At 38.3% G+C, this 22,828-nt stretch overlaps 2 protein-coding genes across 2 annotated transcripts in view; both read left to right on the forward strand.

Annotated features, from left to right (window-relative positions):
• Positions 1 to 22,828, forward strand: part of LOC115744778 (uncharacterized protein PHLOEM PROTEIN 2-LIKE A4-like) — a 162,236-nt gene that overhangs the window by 17,955 nt on the left and 121,453 nt on the right. The gene's annotated exons all lie outside the window — the stretch shown is intronic.
• Positions 4,476 to 9,056, forward strand: LOC125316163. Its single transcript, XM_048283638.1, has 4 exons — positions 4,476 to 4,803; positions 5,038 to 5,160; positions 7,704 to 7,939; positions 9,027 to 9,056. The coding sequence occupies exons 1-4, from the start codon at positions 4,476 to 4,478 to the stop codon at positions 9,054 to 9,056; spliced, it is 717 nt and encodes a 238-aa protein (XP_048139595.1).

A 22,828-nucleotide genomic window follows, 5' to 3' on the forward strand; every position in this document is an offset into this window, starting at 1 on the left:
TCTCATTTCATTTCAAAGCCAAAATGACTCATACGACTCCCCTTTGATAAACCCTTTGACCAAACCTGAATTACGGTCCTTGCAAAAGACCTCATAGATTGGTCCGGTCATACTGATTGTGAGAATACTCGGACCCTTGTCAAGTGTGATGATGACAGTTCTAAGTGTTTTCTCTTACCTGTATCAATGGTCGGGTTTCAAAACCTTTTTCATGAGAGTGAGCGAAAAGTCCTTTTTGATTGCAGTTCCTCATTCGATTTGATCAAACTCGTCAAAAGGATCAAACTGATTTCCTTATTGACAAATCCCCGATAGAAAGCTTTGCAATGTAAACAAAAAAAATTCAAGAATTTAAGGATGTGTCATGTTGTATTAACAATTGATCATGGTCATCTCAAGTGATCAAACAGGTACGATACAAGCAATCTACCTTGTTCCTTGATTATTCGTTCGGAGAACCCAGGTAAGTTTTTTGAACCACTTTGCAAATTTACAACTCGTCTGATGATAGTTGTTACGATTCAATTCAGGTATATATGCCCCATTCGTACTTATCGATTCCATTTGATGGTACTCCTCTCAAATATTGTTCAAATCATGCAATATGCCTCTCCTGTCGGGTCGTGTAGACATATGCACCGACAATCTTGACATCTTATCAAATCATAACGACGTAACTCTTATGATTTCGGTCTCGAGTCACAAAGACATATGCACTAGTGATCTTGGCCTTTAGCGGCTCATAATGACATAGCTCTTATGATTCTCGACCCTTTTATCAAATCATGACGACATAAGCACCCATGATTTTGATCCAAACCAAATCATAATGACGTATCTCTTATGATTTTGGTTCCCCTTTATCAAATCGTGAAGACATATGCATTGGCGATTTTGACATTTTATCAACTCACAACGACGTAGCTCTTGTAAACTTGATTTCACTTCTTTCGACTCATAATGACGTAGCTCTTGTGATCTCGAAGGACACACATATCTTGCATCGACTTGCATCAGGGGGAAATCTCTAGTAACAGATGGGCCTAGCACCTTAAGATCATCGCATCAGAAACTTGGAAATTAAGGGAATCATTAGCATTATGAGGTATTTGGTACAATAGGTATTTTCATATGAGATCCATGTGCAGATTTCATATGTTATTTACAATCTCACATTTCATGCATCATTTATTTCACATAAAAAATGGTATTCAATCCCACCAAAAATTACTATCACTCGCATTAGCAAAATTTAGGTTGCAATATTTGGTCTTTGAGCGAAACCTCTACGAGCTTCCATTCAAAGAGGGGTAGCTGTTGACACCTAAATTTTGATTTTCGGAGAATCATTTATATGAGCATAAAATGAGGATTAACCATAATTGTCACAAAAATTAAATCTTCATGCATTGCATATTTATTTTCTGTCCTACAACTAGGTCGGAGGCGAGTGTAGCTCGACATCAATATTAATTTTTTGACCACCAAAGGGATTTTTGAATTTTTTATGGGTGTGGGCTTAATGCAAGGCTAAATCAGCCCATTTTAGCTCTTTAAATGAAAGGGGCTTTAATTAATTACTTGTTTAATTAATTAAAGCCCGATTAGGCCTCAAATTCGTGCATATAAGTCCATTAAACTGAGGAATTCGGCCAAACCCAATTACCCCGATTAAATTTCGAAATTCTGAAGAATAAGCCCATCAAGGGTAGAAATTTCAATCCAATAACCGTTATTTCTCAAATCCGATTGTCAAAAATAAACCCTACAACTCAAAGCCCTAGTTTTCTCTATAAATAGATCTTTATGCCTAGGGTTAAAGGGGGCTGGTCCAGAAAATTTAGAACCAAAAGAGAGATACACGTGAGGGAACACACACAAAAAAAAAAAAAAAAAGAAAAAAAGAGCAAACACGGCCGAGAAAGGGCGGGCGCGAGAAGAGGAGAATGAGACGCGTTCGAAGTTGCTGTCCATAGGTGTTTTTGCATTGAATCGGTCCGAGTTTTGTCTCGCGAACTAAGGTAATCCTCGTATGCCTTCAGCTTTGATTCAAGCATTTTTTTATCTTGTCTTTGCTGCTTTTCACATTAAAAACAGTCGCTATTTCATGCTGTTTAATACTAAATTCGCCATGGTTTGATGTCCGATTTTTACTGCCATAAATGGTACGAAATTACTGTTGTTTTCACCTCTGTTCAATGCTGCTATTCGTTTTATTCTCATGCTGGTTCGCTGCTATCTTCCTGCTGAAATCACTATTGTTTTCACGTTGAAATCACCATTGTTTTAGGACGTTTTTGCTACTGTTTTAGGAAGGAAATTTCTGCTGTTTTGGATGTTTTTGCATGCTGTTAAATCTTGGAACTTACTACGGTTTAATGACAAAAGCTACTACTGTTAAATGTAAAAACTTATTGCTATTCATGGTCAAAATCATCTGCTGTTTAGGGTCGAGGTTCGCTGTTGTTTAACGTTTAATCCGGCTATCCCTCGTGTCGTTTATTTGCCGATGATCATGCTTTTTTGGCACTTGATTTTCTAATCATAGGTGACTTTTTGCTTGATCTGTCAATATGCTGAAGATTGCTTGTTTGATTTGTTTATTTGGCAAGTCTTATCCCTTAACCCTTTTTTTGAAATTGAGGATATATTGACCATGTTATCTTCGATCGATGTATATTTCTGGATTTTGATTATCTTGCGCTTCGAATTTCGAAGGATCTGAACCACGATCTTTATCTTGAGCGCTTGTGCATAATCTGATGATCTTTGGAAAATTCAAAAATTAGAGCATTTAGGGATAAGATCACACTGGATTTTGAGGCAATCATATCTAGAATATTGATATATTTTCGGAATATTTAAATAACTCAAGATTCAATCAGATTTTTTTTAGAGATATTGAATGCATCTTTAAAATTCAGGAAGTTATCTAATATACTTTGAAAAATTGTAGAGGATAATCTTTCCAATAATTAAAAGATATGTGAATCTTTTGTGGATATGAGCTTATCTCCTTGAAAATTTCGGAATCCCCTAAGGATTTTTTCGAAAATTCAATAAATATTTGCACATCTTTAAACAAAATTGCCTATAATGTATGCTCTGTGGTGCCTAGTCCCATCGGAAAAGTAGATCACATGCCACGCCCATGATCTTATGGGATGGGATGGTGATTTAAATATAGAAATTCGTATTCTGCCCTTTGGCGAGAAGGGACGTTGTATTTCTATATATTTATTCGTATATCGGCTCGAATCCTTGAGGATGTAGCGGATAAAATCTCGCTCCGGCCCGGATCGTCGAGAATGAGAAGATTTATTGGAAAATTTGGAATATTCGGAATTAAAGATACATTATGGGCATTCTTGTTTAATTTTGTTCAAATTCGTTAAAAAAATTCGAATAAAAAAGCGAAACAAAAAAAAAATCCAATTCATATAAACCAGTCAAAAAGACATTTTCATGAAATTTGTACCGAAAGGGTGTTAATTTTTAATTAACGTAACCAAGTCCCCGAACTCAATTTCTCTGGTTAGCAGAAAATAAAGTATTCTCCCTCACTTTATTTAGGTATCTAATCTACCTACCAAAAAAGATTAGTGGCGGCTCTTAAAAAAAAAATTAAACCTGAGTTGCGAATTGGTAGGGCTTGGGAGAGTCCGTATTAGGTTAGTTAATTCACCTAATTAACCTAATAATCTATTAATCTAAATTAATTTTTAGGTCGCACAGTTAGGTTAGGATTTATTTTTGCGAACTTGATTTTATTGATTCAATGTTCATTGTGGATATTATTATTTTTTAATTACATATTCTGTTATGAACATGTCTTATGTTTAATACAATGATGTTGTATATATCTGAGTAGGAGTGCTCATTTTTTTTACTATATGATGAGCATATATGGATGATTATATTGATATGGGGTTTTTAGATTATAATATCTAGATGATGATGGGGAACTTAGTGAACCGTTGATTTTGGAATCCTTTCTCAAACCATATATCAATATAATCAAGATGCATAAATTCAAATGCATTTGTTGCATAAATAGACTTAAAATCATGCAAAATGTTCAATATTCAGATACTATGGTAACGGCATCAAAGAATATTGTTGCTGAGCTCAACAAAGGAGAGAAATTGAATGGAGAGAATTATGAAATCTGGAGTATGAAAATCCAGTATATGTTGGAAGAGCTTGAGGTACTAGAAGCTCTAAACCTTATCATGATCGAACCGGAAGATGGTAACACCGCACAACATAGAAGGGACAAGGTAGCCTTCGCTATCTGGAAAAAAAAGAACTCAATTGCTCGCATTACATTGCTGAGCAGCATGAATAATGACATTATGCGAGAGTTTAGACAGCATGAGAATGCTAAGGATATGTGGGATGCATTGAAGGCAAGATTTGGATAGACCTTTGTCACTCAATCGAGACGACTCACGATCGGGTTTGACACATATAAGATGCCACATGGGCATAATATAAGGGTACATCCGAGGAAGATGTCAAACATGATTAGTGAACCGAAAGATGCTGGTCATATATTATCTGATGAACAGCAGGTGCATACGGTTATCCGCTCTTTGCCCCATAATTGGGTGCATATGAAAGTCAACCCGACCCACAATGAGAGTGTGAAAACCTTCGAAGATGCTATGCGTTGCTTAGAACTGGAAGAGGATCGCCTTTTGGCAGCCAAAGTACATTATGATGTTTATGTGGCTGGATCTAGCTCACATGGAGCTTCGGGCTTCAAACGTAAACATCCTAGCAAGTTCACAAAGAGGGCAGGTAAAGGAGCGGAACCATCCGGTAAGAAACCAAAGTTTTTGAAGAATGGCAAAGGAAAACGTTCGGTGAAGAAAAACATTTCAAGGATGAAATGTTATAATCGTGTCAAGAAGGGTCACTTCGCTCGCGATCGTGGTGAGCTGAAGAAGGTAGAAACCCTAGACGCATTTAAAAGTGTCAGTTTTGTATTTAGTTCTATATATTTGACTGAATCTTTTCATTTGTGGACTGTAGACTCGGGCGCCACGGACCATGTAGCCAGAGATAGAAGTACATTTGTGGAATTTCGACAAATTCCAAGTGGAGTGAAATGGATCTATGTAGGAAATAATTCCAGAGTGGAAGTGAAAGGGATTGGTACTTGCCAATTTAACATGCATGGTGGACGCACTTTATTCCTACACGATGTCTTGTATGCTCCGGAGATTCGTCGAAATTTAGTATCCGTATTGGTGCTAATCAAACTTGGTTTCAATATGAATTTCCATAGTAGTGGTATGGATTTGTTGTTAGATACAACATTTTATGGTTCAAGTTACTTTATGAATGGCTTTATTGTATTAGATATTGAAAATATTGTTGTGAATGTGTGTTATTCCATATTTGCATCTTCTAATTCTAATGAAAATGATGTGAATATTTGGCATACTAGGCTTGGTCACATTGGCCAATAGAGAATGAATAGATTAGCCAAAGACAACTTATTAGGCAATATTGAAAAAGTCGAATTGCCTGTGCGTGAATATTGCCTAGTTGGGAAAACAACACGAAAGCCATTTGGAAAGGGTACGAAAGCTGAATTTCCTTTGCAACTAGTCCATACTAACATCTGTGGCCCAATGAATGTAAGGGCAAGGCATGTAGCTGTATATTTCATCACATTTATTGATGATTATACTCAATATGGATATGTCTATCCGGTCTCTCATAAATCAGAAGCATTAAGTTACTTCGAGAAATTTATGACCTTAGTGGAAAATCGGTTAGATAAGAAAATAAAAGCTTTGAGATCCGATCGAGGTTGAGAATATTTATTTGATGAGTTCAGAAATCTATGTGATGGAAAGGGAATAGATAGACAGTTATCTATTCCATACACTCTACAACAAAATGGTGTTGCCGAAAGACGAAACAGAACCCTACTTGAAATGGTTTGATTCGTGATGGCACAAGCTAATTTACCGATTTCCTTTTGGGGCGATGCTTTATTAATCGCTGCCTATGTGCTTAACCGAGTGCCTTCCAAATCGATCACTTCTACCCTATATGAATTGTGGACAGGTCAAAAACCTAATTTAAGCTTTCTCAAACCTTGGGGTTGTCTTGCCTATACTCATGAGTCCTCACATAAATATGAAAAATTAGGACCAAGAGGCAAAAAGAGTATCTTCATAAGATACTCGGAACACTCTAAAGGATATGTATTCATAGGTGAACAAGAAAGCGGAAGAATGACTGAATTTGAATCTAGAGATATCACATTCTTAGAGAATGATTTTCAAAGAAAGGGAGAAATAGGTGAAGATTATTCCCTATTTGAGACATTAGATCGAATAATGGAGCTGGCTGGATATAATGATCCAAGTGGGAGCAATGTGAGAAGTGGGGGGTTAAGTACCAATCGGTCTCAATTGCAACCACTTGATGAATCGATTCCATTATTTGATCCGAGTGGGAGCATAACAGAAAGTAAAGTACCTAAGGTACAAACTTCTCCACGACGAACTAGTCGCAAAAGCGTTCCTCGTCGACGTTTTGAGATCGAAGGAGAAGCTTTCATGATAGCTCCACTAGAAGAAGATAAGCCAAGAAATGTGAATAAAGCTCTATCTTGCCCCGATAAGGAAAAATGGAAGAAATCAATAGAGGAAGAAATAGAGTCAATGAAATCAAACCATATTTGGGAATTGGTTGATCTTCCTAAAGGACGCAAAGCCATTGGCAACAAATGGGTTCTCAAAATAAAGTGTAAGGCTGATGGCTCGATTGAAAGATATAAGGCTCGCCTTGTAGCGAAGGGATATAACCAACGGGAAGGAATTGATTATGAAGATACTTTTTCTCCTCTGGTTAGATTCACCTCAATTTGCCTTATTCTGACAATAGTGGCTAGTTTTGATCTTTAGTTACATCGGATAGATGTAAAGACTGCTTTTCTTAATGGAGAATTAGAAGAAGAGATCTACATGGAACAACCCATTGGGTTTGTCAAAGAAGGTCAAGAACAAAAGGTATGTCGACTTCTAAGATCGATATATGGCCTCAAGCGATCTTCAAGATAATGATATATACGCTTTCATAATGTCATTGTGGCCTATGATTTTGATATGATCAATGAAGATAATTGCGTATATATCGAAAGGTCCAAGAGTCATTTTGTAATTTTATCATTATATGTTGATGATATACTGATTGCCGGAAGTGATATGGAGTTTGTCATGAAAGTTAAAAGATGGTTATTTTCCAATTTTGAAACGAAAGATATGGGTGAAGCTACGTTATTCTCGAAGTCAAGATTTCGAGAGATCATTCGAAAAAGTTACTATCTCTTTCACAAGAGACATATATTAATAAAGTTCTTGAACGATTTCGTATGCAAGATTGTAATCCTATTGATACTCCTATTGCAAAAGGTGAAGGATTGAGCCTAAGGATATGTCCTAAGACTCCACAAGAATAAGAACGTATGAAAAACGTTCCATATGCTAGTCTTGTTGGAAGCCTCATGTACGCTATGATGTGTAGCGGACTCGATATTTGCTATGCGGTTGGATTGGTCGGTAGATACCAATCTATTCCATGTCAAGCACATTGGATTGCTATTAAAAGAATCCCGAGGTATCCGAAAGTAACCGCTAATTACTCTCTGACATATTGAGGAAGTGATTTGCACCTTGAAGGCTATATTGATGCTGTCTGGGGAGGAGATTTGGATGAGAGGAAGTCCACTTCTGGAAATGTGCTTTTACTTAATAATGGCGTCATATCGTGGAGCAATAAGAAACAACAGTGTATAGCCTTATCCACCATGGAAGTCGAGTTTGTGGCATTATTAGCGGCAGCACAGGAGAGTACTTGGCTTAAAAGATTTTTGGATCATTTGGGTGTTACTAAAGATGCTGTAAAACTTGTGAAGGTTTATTGTGATAGTCGAGCAGCAATGGCCTATACTAAGGATCCTAAGTTTCATTGCAAGACCAAACACATAGACATTAAGTATGACTATGTTAAGGACATGGTAGCACGAAAGGAAGTGAACCTACAATATGTATCTACGCATAGTATGTTAGCAGATCCTATAATTAAGCCAATTCCTAGAAATGTTTTCTTAAATCATATAAAAACTCTAGGACTGCGTCGAGATTGATGTATTAAATATTTGTATTTTCCCCTGAATATTAGTGATTAATGATATTGTTTGTCAATATGAAAGTCTATTTGATATTTATACATGTTAATGCTTGGTGCATTGTATTTAAAAGGTATGTCATACGGACATGAGATTAGCCCACTCACACGGGTAATCACTTCTATTTCTTGTGTGTTGAATAGAGATGAGGCAATTTTAAGTTTATTATCCAGGTGATAATTGAGAGTTCAAGCTTAAAAATATATAAATGCCGCCCGAACAGAATGTTAAGATGAGGACTTATCATATTATAATGTTTGAAAGTGAAATAACCCACATATCTCACTTTTTCTGTCTTCAACGCCGGATGAGAGTTCTGATGGAAACTTTTTGGCTGAAGTTGTTACATGAACTCGAGTAAGGCACTAAGTGTGTCAAAAGTAATCATCTATACCGTATTAAAATGAAAAGACATACGCTCCATGGGGAAGGAGAAAAATACCGTAATACGCATTTCATATTACGTATGTATAGTCGACCAATGAGAGTTGACAAAAGTTTAGATCTCAACTTTTCTATGCCGTGTGAGACTCTCGAGGATAAAATTCCTCATTTTTTGTACCCTCATAACTCTTCGTTATTCTCGAGATCTCTATTTAGTGTTCACTATCTTAGAGTGTTACCTATGGTCAAGAAATTGATTTAATCTAAAGGGACATTTCTAGAAAAACAAGCTGAAATGAGATTAAGAGGTCTAATGGATGAGGAAGATCGATTTAGAGATTTGTGTCACGTCATGGATTATATTCACAAATTGGTCAGTTATGATTATTTTGTATGATCATAACTGTGAATATAACGTGTCGTATTTTAGAATGAGATCAAGATAGAGATATGTATGTGAGTGATCGATCTAGGGTACTACATACCGAAATCTATCTATGGTTATGCCCATTTTTGAGCTGTTATATACTCCTAACGGATATGTGACAACGAGCTCTTAAAATTTGCTGGTCGCACGGGTTATTTGCCAATATGAACTTTGCGAAAGTAAAATGAGTTTTATATTTGGCTTTCGGTGGGCGGATGAGAGTTATTTGCCCTGCATGGCCGAGTGGGAGATATTGGATAATGGTGAATAGGGTCCACAGGATTACGGTGTGCGCCCATGTGGGCAACAACACCCCCCCTTTACAGTTATCGTTTGAAACCAACGTGAAAAATCACATTGTTTCAAACGATACAAAACTTCTTCTTCCTCCCTATCATTCAGTAACCATATTCATTCAAGAAAGAAAACCCTCCTCCCAAATCATCTGTCGATTGACGCTCGACGACGAAACTCCGAGATCGCATAAGGGGGCTTTTAACCGGTGACAAATAAGGTACGTTCTCGTGATGTACTTTGCACGATCGGTGATTCAAGTGATTCAATTGGGCATGTTTTCTACAAATTAGATTGATTTAGTAAGGGAATCCGTTTCCCAACAAACACAATGAAAGACTTTGGTTGATGAAACTTACTTGGTTTAACAGAAAAGTTTCAAGTGATTGACAAAATACATTTTGTGGGAATCCTAGAGAATCATGTAATCTGTGTACTGTGGCTTCAAACACTTATCAAATTTGCAAAAAGTCAGAAAAATCTTCAAGCTTAAGTGCATTGATTGCAAAGAGTTGAACATTGTTAACATAAATAGAATATTCAAAATGACATCCATGTTGATGACGAGCACTGAAAGACTTCACTAGACAATATTTTTACAATGCCAACTGTGATAATTAGTTCAACCTTATTGCAATTCATATTTTCGCCCACATTTGCTCACCTCATGGTTCATCTTCAGTGATACAAATGTGGGTGGACCTTCCTCAGCTTATTAAGCAGTCTCTCCGTGTGTGTGTGTTTTTCACATTTGCTTTGTCATTTTGTGTCCCTTTTGGTTCGCATTCGTCGTCCTCCTAACTGGGATTGAATGGTTGATTAATTTGGTGGCATTAAATGTCTAGCTTTAAGTGGTCCATGTGACTGGGTACCTTGTTTTCTTTACAAAATGCAAATGCTCCACGTGACTTTGTCTTCGCATGTGCATGAACGTCGTGCATTTATCACTAGTCTTTGCCAACAATTACAATGTGTAGATTTCGTCATTTTAGATCTTCACAGTCTTATCTAATTTTAGACTTTTAATTGGAGAGCACATACATATCTTCAGGATGGTCATATTGATTCTTGTTTTACTTAGCTTAGATAGAAGGATGAAACAATGATGTTTGCGGTGGATCTATACAGTTGTTCAGGTGTGCGTGTGTACATTTATATATTTATCATAAACATCTCCATCCTGGCAATGGATTGTTATTAATAATCTCTTTTGGAAAGGGACAATAAAGAGTAAAACCGCATTCAATAATTCTTTTACTTTTTTTTATTTATCTACTTTCTTGGGTCCACGTCAAGGACCTTCTTTATGGGACATAAAGACTATACATTGATGTCGAGAGCATTAATTAAGTATTTCAAGAGGCTCACCCATCACTCAAATAAATGTTGATAATTTCATATACTAGTTCGCAAATTTAAGACGCTCATAAGATGATAAATAAAAGTTGGTAAAACATGCAAGGAATATGTTTTTGTTAGTTATGAGGGAAGTCTATAATTTTGACATAAAGGTTGGAAACTAAGTCAAATAAGAGTTGGTATATACAAAACAAGTCAGTAACTAAATCGAAGAAAATTTTGTAATTAGTGTAATTAAAATTAGTAATTTCTAAAAAGAGTGAATACATGCAAATATTTTGGTAAGTGAGGTAAACAAGAGCTGGTGAAGGATAAGCAAAGTTGATAAATTGAATTTGCCAAAAAAATGTTGGTGTGACTCAAATTAGATTTGGCAACCCAAAACTAGTTGGTAACCTAGTCAAAGAAAAGTTAATTAGTCACCCAAAATAAACGTTGGTAATTTGATATCATAGTGGGAATTTACTACTGGAAAGAAGGGCAATTAAAAGTGGGCAAAAAATTAAACTTTTTTTCTGATTAGAGATAAGAGAAGTTGGTAAAGAAAAAGAAGTAAACGTCGTAACCAATCCAAATAGGAGTTGGTAGAGCAAAACTATTGGTAACTTAATCGAAAAAATATTAGCAATCACTCTATTTAATCTTGATAATTCCAAAAAAGAGTCGGTAATTTTAACGGTTTGAAAAGTAGACAAATAAAAGCTGGAAAATCAATTGAAAAATTGGCGAATCAAGTTGGACCGATTATATGGTTTGATGCATGGGTTACGATGTTTATTCTTTTGGATAACATTCAGAATGAAACTTTGTCAAACCAAAGTTCTAGACTTGATTTGTAAACGTACCAGATGGCCGGTTCAACGGAACCGGCGGTTCCGGTTCCAAAAAAAGGTGGAACCAGAACCGGCCCTTGAAGAGCCGGTTCCGGTTCCGGGCTGGTTCCGGTTCCGGTTCGGAACCGCCGGTTCCAAAGCCCAAGTGCTCTTTTCACTCAACTTACTTCCTTTTTTTTTTTTTTTTATAAAACCGGGTTGGAACCGTGGGCCCGGTCAACGGGTCGGTTCCGGGCCCATGGGTCCATTTGGCCACCTCTACATATATTGAGCCACAAAATCCTTGTCCGCGAATGGTATTGTTCATTCTGTTGAACACGATGAAAGACTTAGGTTAATGAATCTTATATGGTTTGACGGAAGAGTTCCAATTGATTGATAAAATACACATTTTGGAAGTCCTTGGAAATCATGTAATCAGTGTACTATGGCTTCGAATACTTATCAAATTGCCAAAGTCAGAAAAATCTTCAAACTTAAGTGCATGTTTTGCAAAGAATACGATGACATCCACGATGACGACGAGTACTGAAAGACTTAGCTAGACAATCCTTTTGAAATGCCAACTGTGATAATTAATTCGACCTTACTCCAAGTTATATTTTGGACCACATTTGCTGTCACCTCATGGTTCATCTTCAGTGATACAAATGTGGGCGGACCTTCCTTAGCTAATTAAGCTGTGTTCGTATGTGCGTGGAACACATTTGCTTTGTCATTTTGTGACCCTTTTCGTTCGCATTTGTCGACAGACAAGGACGCTGGCTTGACTCATTTGGTGGCATCGAAAGTCAAGCTTTGAGTGGTCCATGTTAGTACGGGCGTTGTTTCCATTTCAACGTGAAAATGCTCCATGTGACTTTTGAATTATGTACGTACGTTTGCACGAAAATCATGCATGTATGACAAGTCTTTTTCAGCAATTGATTTGTATAGATTTCATCGTTTTGCATATGTATATTATACCAAGACTTTGGTTGATGAATCTTATATGGTTTAACGGAAAAGTTCCAAGTGATTGGCAAAATACACTTTGTGGGAATCCTAGAGAATCATGTAATCTGTGTACTATGGCTTCAAACACTTATCAAATTTGCAAAAGTCAGAAAAATCTTCAAGCTTAAGTGCATTGTTTGCAAAGAGTACAACATTGTTGACATATAGAATATTCAAAATGACATCCATGTTGATGACGAGCACTGAAAGTCTTCACTACACAATATTTTTACAATGCCAACTGCGATAATTAGTTCAACCTTATTGTAAATCATATTTTGGCCCACATTTGCTCACCTCATGGTTCATCTTCAGTGATACAAATGTGGGTGGACCCTCCTCAGCTTATTAAGTTGTCTGTGTATGCGTCTGTTACACATTTGCTTCGTCATTTTCTGTCCCTTTTGGTTCGCATTCGTCCTCCTCCTAACTGGGATTGGATGGTTGATTAATTTGGTGGCATTAAATGTCTAGCTTTGAATGGTCCATGTGACTAGGTACCTTGTTTTCTTTACAACATGCAAATGCTCCACGTGACTTTGTCCTCGCATGTGCATGAACATGATGCATTTATCACTTGTCTTTTTCAACAATTACAATGTGCAGATTTTGTCATTTCAGATGTTCACAATTTCATCTAATTTTACAACGTGAAGACTTTTAATTGGGAACATAGACATATCTTCAGGATGGCGATGTTGATTCTTGTTTCCTTAGCATAGATAGAAGGAAGAAACAATGATGTTTGTGGTGGATCGATAGAGTTGTTCCGGTGTGCGCGCGTACATTTATCTATTTATCATAAACATCTCCATCCTGGCAATCGGTTGGTTATTAATAATCTCTTTTGGAATGGGACAGTAAAAAGTAAAACCGCATTCATTAATTCTGTTACTTTTTTTTTATTTATCAACTTTCTTGGGTCCACGTCAAGGACCTTCTTTATGGGACAAGAAGACTATAATTTTGACATAAAGGTTGGAAACTAAGTGAAATAAGAGTTGGTATATACAAAACTAGTCGGTAACTAAATCGAAGAAAATTTTGTAATTAGTGTAATTAAGATTAGTAATTTCTAAAAAGAGTGAATACATGCAAAAATTTTGGTAAGTGAGGTAAACAAGAGCTGGTGAAGGATAAGCAAAGTTGATAAATTGAATATGCGAAAAAAATGTTGGTGTGACTCAAATTAGAGTTAGCAACCCAAAACTAGTTGATAACTTAGTCAAAGAAAAGTTAGTTAGTCACCCAAAATAAACGTTGGTAATTTGATATCATAGTTGGAATTTACTATTGGAAAGAGGGGCAATTAAAAGTGGGCAAAAAATTAAACATTTTTTCTGATTAGAGATAAGAGAAGTTGGTAAAGAAAAAGAAGTAAACGTCGTAACCAATCCAAATAGGAGTTGGTAGAGCAAAACTATTGGTAACTCAATCGAAAAAATATTAGCAATCACTCTATTTAATCTTGATAATTCCAAAAAAGAGTCGGTAATTTTAACGGTTTGAAAAGTAGACAAATAAAAGCTGGAAAATCAATTGAAAAATTGGCGAATCAAGTTGGGCCGATTATATGGTTTGATGCATGGGTTACGATTTTTATTCTTTTGGATAACATTCAGAATGAAACTTTGTCAAACCAAAGTTCTAGACTTGATTTGTAAACGTACCGGATACTGAGCCACAAAATCCTTGTCTGCGAATGGTATTGTTCATTCTGTTGAACACGATGAAAGACTTAGGTTAATGAATCTTATATGGTTTGACGGAAGAGTTCCAATTGATTGATAAAATACACATTTTGGAAGTCCTTGGAAATCATGTAATCAGTGTACTATGGCTTCGAATACTTATCAAATTGCCAAAGTCAGAAAAATCTTCAAACTTAAGTGCATGTTTTGCAAAGAATACGATGACATCCACAATAACGATGAGTATTGAAAGACTTAGCTAGACAATCCTTTTGACATGCCAACTGTGATAATTAATTCGACCTTACTCCAAGTTATATTTTGGACCACATTTGCTGTCACCTCATGGTTCATCTTCAGTGATACAAATGTGGGCGGACCTTCCTCAGCTAATTAAGCTGTGTTCGTATGTGCGTGGAACACATTTGCTTTGTCATTTTGTGGCCCCTTTCGTTCGCATTTGTCGACAGACAAGGACGCTGGCTTGACTCATTTGGTGGCATCGAAAGTCAAGCTTTGAGTGGTCCATGTTAGTACGGGCGTTGTTTCCATTTCAACGCGAAAATGCTCCATGTGACTTTTGAATTATGTACGTACGTTTGCACGAAAATCATGCATTTATGACAAGTCTTTTTCAGCAATTAATTTGTATAGATTTCATCGTTTCGCATATGTATATTATACCAAGACTTTGGTTGATGAATCTTATATGGTTTAACGGAAAAGTTCCAAGTGATTGGCAAAATACATTTTGTGGGAATCCTAGAGAATCATGTAATCTGTGTACTATGGCTTCAAACACTTATCAAATTTTCAAAAGTCAGAAAAATCTTCAAGCTTAAGTGCATTGTTTGCAAAGAGTACAACATTGTTGACCTATATAGAATATTCAAAATGACATCCATGTTGATGACGAGCACTGAAAGTCTTCACTACACAATATTTTTACAATGCCAACCGCGATAATTAGTTCAACCTTATTGTAAATCATATTTTGGCCCACATTTGCTCACCTCATGGTTCTTCTTCAGTGATACAAATGTGGGTGGACCTTCCTCAGCTTATTAAGTTGTCTGTGTATGCGTCTGTTACACATTTGCTTCGTCATTTTCTGTCCCTTTTGGTTCGCATTCGTCCTCCTCCTAACTGGGATTGGATGGTTGATTAATTTGGTGGCATTAAATGTCTAGCTTTGAATGGTCCATGTGACTAGGTACCTTGTTTTCTTTACAACATGCAAATGCTCCACGTGACCTTGTCCTTGCATGTGCATGAACATGATGCATTTATCACTTGTCTTTTTCAACAATTACAATTTGCAGATTTTGCCATTTCAGATGTGTACAATCTCATCTAATTTTACAACGTGAAGGCTTTTAATTGGGAACATAGACATATCTTCAGGATGGTGATGTTGATTCTTGTTTCCTTAGCATAGATAGAAGGAAGAAACAATGATGTTTGTGGTGGATCGATAGAGTTGTTCCGGTGTGCGCGTGTACATTTATCTATTTATTATAAACATCTCCATCCTGGCATTCGGTTGTTAGTAATAATCTCTTTTGGAATGGGACTGTAAAAAGTAAAACCGCATTCATTAATTCTTTTACTTTTTTTATTTATCAACTTTCTTGGGTCCACGTCAAGGACCTTCTTTATGGGACAAGAAGACTATACATTGACCTCGGGAGCATTAATTGGGTTTTTTTTCAATTTAATTTTTTTAAATTAAATATTTACGAAAATATTTTTTAAAAATAAATATTTACCGATTTGGGTCTCGCTCGGCGGTGGAGTTGCCGAGGGAGACCCGCTCGGCAGCCGGGCCGCCGAGCAAGGATCGCTCGGCGGCCGGGCGGGCTGGGAGTGGGCCCGGCCTGCCCGCTCGGCGGCCCAATTGCCGAGCGGGCGGGGCGGTGGGCCCAGCCACCCGCTCGGCAGCCCAATCGCTGAGCGGCCGGGCGGTGGGCCCCGCCTGCCCGCTCGGCGGCCATGGCCGCCGAGCGGCCGGGCAATGGACCCCCGGCCCACGGCTTTTTTTTTTTTTTCCTTTTTAAGTGTTTTAATTATTTATATTTATAATATTTAGTTTATATCGTATTTTTTTAACATGTTATATTAGTAATAACTAATAGAAAAAATTGTTAAGATCTATAATTCATAAATAATGTTGTAATTATGTAATTAATTGAAAATATTCATAAAAAAAAATTGGTAAGATATATGTTGAAAAAACAAATGCGAAAACGAACACAGAACACAAGGATTTATGTCGTTCGATTAAGGTGATCTACGTCCACGGATGAGGCAAAACGAAATTGCACTATGATCAAGGAGAGTATAGATTACGTAAGTCGATTTTCGATCGAACAAAAGTACACGGCTCACTCGTCTCACATAAGGAAAATCTTCAATAGCAAACGAAAAGAAACTCTACCTGCAGTATAAAAAATAGGGCACAAAAAAGAATTTCTCGGGGGCTTTGCCCCCGAACCCGCACGCAAATCTGTTTGCACCGCAAAAGAGATTTGTTCGCTTGCTCCGAGTTGAGCCTATCGGCCCAATTCTCCGCATGATGAACTAAATCTCAATTTTTCCTCCACTTTATGGGCCGCACAAAAATATGTCGAGTCGGGTGATAAACCGGACCGGGTACATAAAATTCAAGACATATTTAACAATATATGAAATTAATTGAAAATATTCATAATATAAAATTGGTAAAATATTCATATAAATAATATTGTAATTATGCAATTCAGTCGGCTAAAAAGATTGAAAGAAGAGGAAAGAGGGAAAAGAGGGTTCATTTGATATCAAGAAGTAGCACCGATGGGAGAAAAATGCAAAATTGACAAGGAAAACAGCCTTTGTCCCACACAAAAAGAAAAGCCCGGCTTTTTCCTAAAAAAACGCCGTTTTTCTTGTAATTATGTAATTAATTTAAAATATTCATAAAATGAAATTGGTAAGATATATGAAAAAAAAAAATGAGATTTTCATAATATATTCATATATTGGACAGACATAAATCCAACCGGAAGGTGAAATGGTGATGTGTCAACAACCGGCGGATAGGGTCGACGATATCGGATCGGGCTCAAATTCGGTCGATCGAAGGGAAACGGCGTCTTAATCAATATACATTGCCGTTGGCGGTGATGAACGATGGATTTTTGCGATTGGGGATTGTCTAGATGGGTTTTTCTATTTTTTTAGTATTTTGGGGATTTTTTAATTGCGACTTTGTAATTTTGGATTTTTAGAAATTATGAAAATCTCAATACTTAATATAAGTATCAATAATTTAAAAAATACGAAATGAAAAAAAGTTGGTAAGATATATAAAAAAAATATGTTGTAATTAATGTTAAAATTTATTAAGATATATAATTAATAAACAATATTGTAATTATGTAATTAATTGAAAGTATTCATAAAATAAAATTGGTAAGATATATGAAAAAAATGAGATTTTCATAATATATAACAATCGTCAACCGTAATTACATATACTAATGATGTTGTCCTCCTCTATGACCTCCTGTTCCGCAAGTAGGTCGTCTCCGTTGTTCGGGAAGTCTAGTATTGTACGGACGTCGAGGACGAGAATCCGGATGACTAGGATGTGTGGATGACGAAGGCATATCTTCCGCAAATATGCCCCGTCCGGATGGTACATATCCTACTGTATGAGGGTATTGAGAAAAAGGAGAGAAATCGGATCCATAAGGCTCGGCAGAAGTAGATGGAGTCTGCAGCAGTGTATTGTCGGGATATTGAAAATCGGATCCCCCGTGAGATGGGCCTGCAAACCGTGAGAACCCCGGGAGTGAAATCGGATCGGCGAAATCCTGGAGTGAACCCCGGAGTGAAATCTGACCGGCGAAATCCTAGAGTGAACCCCGGAGTGAAATCTGATCGAGCAAACCCCGGAGTGAACCCCGGAGTGAAATCTGTCGTATGATACTCCAAGGGATAGGGGACGACATGACCACTTGGATGATCTCGAGTAGCCCTCCGCATTGGCTGAAACGGTCTCGGGAGGGTCATCATCCCGCGGTCCAACGGGTCTTCTTGTAGTTCTCGGTTGGGGCGGTGGCATCATTGTTAGCCGTCTTTCCTCATTCCGAGCGTATAGCATTGCCCTAGCTATATTCCCCATACCTGCCCAGATTGACGAGATGGGTTGACATTATGTATGATATGCAAAATTTGTTCAACGCCATCACCCCGATAATGATATCAAAATTAACAAAAGTTATGAAATGATAATAGATCACGTTACTAAAAAATAATTAATGAATCAAATTGAAAGCATTTGCACGAACCGTTACACCCATTGCGGCCCCCGGAATAGAAATCCACCTCCGGGTATGTCTACGGTACCACTTCATATATCCCGAATGATAGTGAAGTGCCTCCGTTGGGATCACCATTGACAATGTAATCGACACGACGGTCCCACATATCAATGCACCGTCCGTGTTTACCTACCCAATCCTTGCCAACTCGGCCTTAATTCAATATCATGCAACGCGGTATGATCACGCGGACGAGTAGGTATTGGCTGCTGCATACCGAACCGACGAAGTACCCGATCTGGATAATACCACTCAACTATCCAAGAATGGATGAGTGGGACACGAGCCCTCCAACTATCTTGTCCCCGCCGGCGATAATATGGTAGAGCCTCCAGAATGTCATTGGGGTATGGCTCCCAAATAATCTGGTATGGTAATAAAACATATTAAATTAAATCAATAATCAATATATAAGCTAAAATTATATTAAACTTGTTGGTTGCTATCATTACTTACGTCTTCTGATCCCATTCTATCAAGTTGATAGCGTAAATGTGGCAACGTATGTGTAGGGACCTCCGTTGTCGGTAGGCCTTGACTCCAGTTGCATAAAAAAAAATGAGATTTTCATATATTATACGCACTGGAAAAAATTAATGACTGATGAACTAAAAAAATAATAGATCACTTACCGACTACCGAGAGGTGCATCTTCTAAAGGATCACGATCTGCCAAGGATGGGGTGACACATCCGGAGCGCTCGCATGCCCAAATCTGCAATACATGTAGGGCACCTCCAATTTGATGTTTTGATGGATCGGTTGCACTACATAGCTCCCGATATAACCATGCAAGCGCTGCTGAACCCTAAGCATCTTTGCGTAGGGTTGTTGAGGTCCGCCAACAGTGGAAGAAATAGTAAACTAGCTCGTGCCCCCGATTTATCCGAAAAAATGCATCCTCCAATTAAACGGAGAATGAACGCCCTAGCATGTTGTACTATCATAACGTCATCGGCATCCGGAGGGAGATCATCAAAGTGTTCTCTCAGCCAACTTAAGTTTATCTGCGTCCCACGCAAATTAGGCGGACGAGCACCAAGTAGATCATCACAGAGAGTGCCCCGGTTAAAATCAGTACGGCCGGTAACTACACGTCCATCTATGGGCAGCCCTGTGATCACCGCTATATCCTCAAGCGTAATCGTACATTCACCTTCCGGCATATGGAAGGTGTGGGTCTCGGGTCTCCACCGCTCGACCAACGCAGTAATCAAATGCCAATCTAACTGAAAATACCCCATCATATAAACTCCATAAAATCCCGAAGCTTGAAGATACGGGAGTATGCGTTCATCAAGTTCATCCACGTGCAACATGGATCGCCGACATCTAAGGAGTGCATTTTCATCTGCCTGTGAAATGTGATATGAACTGTTAGTAGCAATTTTGATATTGGGGTTACGAATGGCAAATGAACTACTAAATTTCTCAATTACCCGAGCGTTCCATACGGTCTCCGATCTATGTCGGGCCTGTCGTGTAAGTAGTGAATCATCCCGAGGTCCCGGCTGAATATGAGTCCTTTGTGCCATATCTACAATTGTCATATTATCTCCATCATTAAATTGACATATCTAATGTACATATGGAATAGAAGCAATGAATAAATATCGTGCAACTGTGATATTATAACATCACAATAAATTAATATATAAAAATCCGAAATTGCGAAATAAAATGCACATGCGGACGCCTAAACAAAACTCGAATGCAACGAAGCAAGATGATCCAGGATATCATAAAAACAAACATCACATAACTGAAAACCAAATTACACAACGAGTTCAACGAAAAGGGATACAGCAATACGAGGTTCGAAGCTTACAACAAAAAACTACCAAAAGAAATCCCACAGACGTGTCCAAATACGAACGCAATCCTACGAGGGCATAAAAAGGTAGATAATATAGCTACACAACGAGGTCGGGCCACTATTCTCGGATAAGTCCTCATCGGCTAGCGGGTCGTAATCCGTAAATGCGTCTCACTCTTCAGCTTCTTCGGGGTCAGACTCGTGCTCCATCTCGAGCTCGGACTCGTCCTCCATCTCGGGCTCGGACTCGTCCTCCATCTCGGGCTCGGACTCGGATGGTTCTCCAGGGGCAACGTCTGCATCGGAGGGCTCGACGATCCGATCATCTGCAGGGGGTTTGGGGGACTCCGATTGCTCACCTTCAGGCTTGGGCTCGGGGTTGAGCACTTCACCGTCCGCGGGTCTATTATTACACCAGCCCGGAATAATACCATGAGGTATCTCAAAAGTCCTAAGCGGTCCATGTTCTACTTCTCCCTCTTTATAGAACCAAGCTTCAAAGGTATGTGGGATCCAAGACTCGCTCCCTTCATCGACCCAAACTATGCTTCCCTTCCTAAGGTAGACCTTATCTTCGCCTACCGAGTACTCGGTGATGATCGTATCAATATCCATCGTTACCCCAAAACGCTTTGGCGGCATAGCTAGAGGTTAGAGTCTGGAAAAGGTTGTACCACAACGATGTGAGATTTCATCTCAATAAGTCAACCCTAATTCGTTAGTAGGCTAATACTACTTCCGAACAATTCTAAAATGCGTCATATACAGCGATTAATAACCAAACGACGATACATCAACAACAATTCAAGAATTAATATAGAAGTGGAACTAGACTTCATACTATATCATTTCAAGCAACATAGATTCATAAGTTCATAATATAAAATGTTAGGATAGTCACGGAGATTCTCAACTCGATAGGCGGGCCCGCGTGTTAACACGACCTGTGTGTACAAGTACTCCTATTATGCCCCGATTTCCCACATATCGAGCAATGGATGCGAGAATTGCTACAACTCGGTGTCCTCCAGTCCATCTCATTACGTATACGTGATGCACGGGGCCTTCCTTTATTCCTAATGCGTCTCGGGTCCGGTACTAATGGCGGTGCGTCAAGTTCGGACCAGTACTCAACATGCCCCAACGGATAAAACATATACCGATAGCACTGAAGAGTTTTATCCAGCGTGTAGCACTCATCTACGTATAGCTCGTAATCAATTCCATATGCTTGACATGCTGCAATTACGTGGGAACATGGAATTTTAATCTCTTGAAATTTTCCACATGTGCACGTTCGCGTGTCTAGGCGCACTATCTCGTTTATGGCCCCCGATCCTCTTGATCCGTCACGTCCAGCTTTAACTTCGAAAATCCCTCCATCGTAGTCGAAACATGTAACTTCGTGCCTATTTGCACGTTGACTAATTTCCCCGAGTGTTTGACCAGCAAAATGTGTAAATACATGTTGTTGGTCCTTCTGCATCCTGTACTTTGTTCTTATTGTATCAAAATAGTGGACCAACCGATAGAATATCTTCTCCACCATAGCTTTTATTGGCAGACCACGATAACCCTTCAAACATGCCATTGATCGATTCAACTAAATTTGTTGTCATCGCTCCATATCTTCTCCCTTCATCATAAGCCTTCGTCCATTTGTCCCTTGGAATCTGGTCACACCATGCAGGTGTGCGTGCATCCATACCCCTAATTTCGTTCATGATACTCACGAACTTTCGTTGTTGATTCGCGTAAGCTGTATATTACAATAATAATTAGTATTTCCTTCTCAATTATTGTCAATACGTATTTTCATCAAATTTTAAAATTTCAAAATTCACCTGCCGCTTCAATAAGGGCTTTGCCTTCGGCATTTTTGAATTGTCTGTTATAGTTGCTTACAAGATGACGAACGCAATATCTGTGGTAGCCATATGGAGGACGCCACCCTACTGTCTCCATTGCTCTTTTAATCCCCATATGTCTGTCTGATATTACACAAATATTATCCCTACTAGTAACATATGTCCGCAACAAAGTCATAAACCAACTCCAATTATCAATATCTTCCCGATCGACTACAGCAAATGCCAACGGGAATATATGGTTGTCGCCATCAAGTGAGGCCGCTACAAGGAGCGTTCCTCGGTATTTCCCGTACAAATGAGTACCATCAACAAATATCACAGGCCGACAACTTGCGAAGCCTTCAATCGTTTGCTTGAAAGTCCAAAACATCCGGTTGAAAACGGTGCAGCTTTGATCTATGTTCATGTGATCATCGATCACAAAATAAGAACCTGGATTCCTTACCATCATTTCGGTCATGAACTTTCTCAACATACCGTACGACTCATCCCATCCTCCAAAAGCTTCGGCAATCGCCATTTGTTTAGCTGCCCAGGTTTTACGATAAGTAGGTTCGAAATGCAGCTTGTCTTGAATCTCC

Source organism: Rhodamnia argentea, chromosome 8 (genome assembly GCF_020921035.1).
Source record: "Rhodamnia argentea isolate NSW1041297 chromosome 8, ASM2092103v1, whole genome shotgun sequence".
Lineage (NCBI taxonomy): Eukaryota > Viridiplantae > Streptophyta > Magnoliopsida > Myrtales > Myrtaceae > Rhodamnia > Rhodamnia argentea.

Coding starts and splice junctions, on each gene's coding strand:
- LOC125316163 (XM_048283638.1), top strand. CDS start 4,476: ATGCCACATGGGCATAATATAAGGGTACATCCGAGGAAGATGTCAAAC. Junction 5,161..7,703: donor AGTGGAAGTGAAAGGGATTG/GTACTTGCCAAT, acceptor TGCACCTTGAAG/GCTATATTGATGCTGTCTGG. Junction 7,940..9,026: donor ATGCTGTAAAACTTGTGAAG/GTTTATTGTGAT, acceptor GTCGTATTTTAG/AATGAGATCAAGATAGAGAT.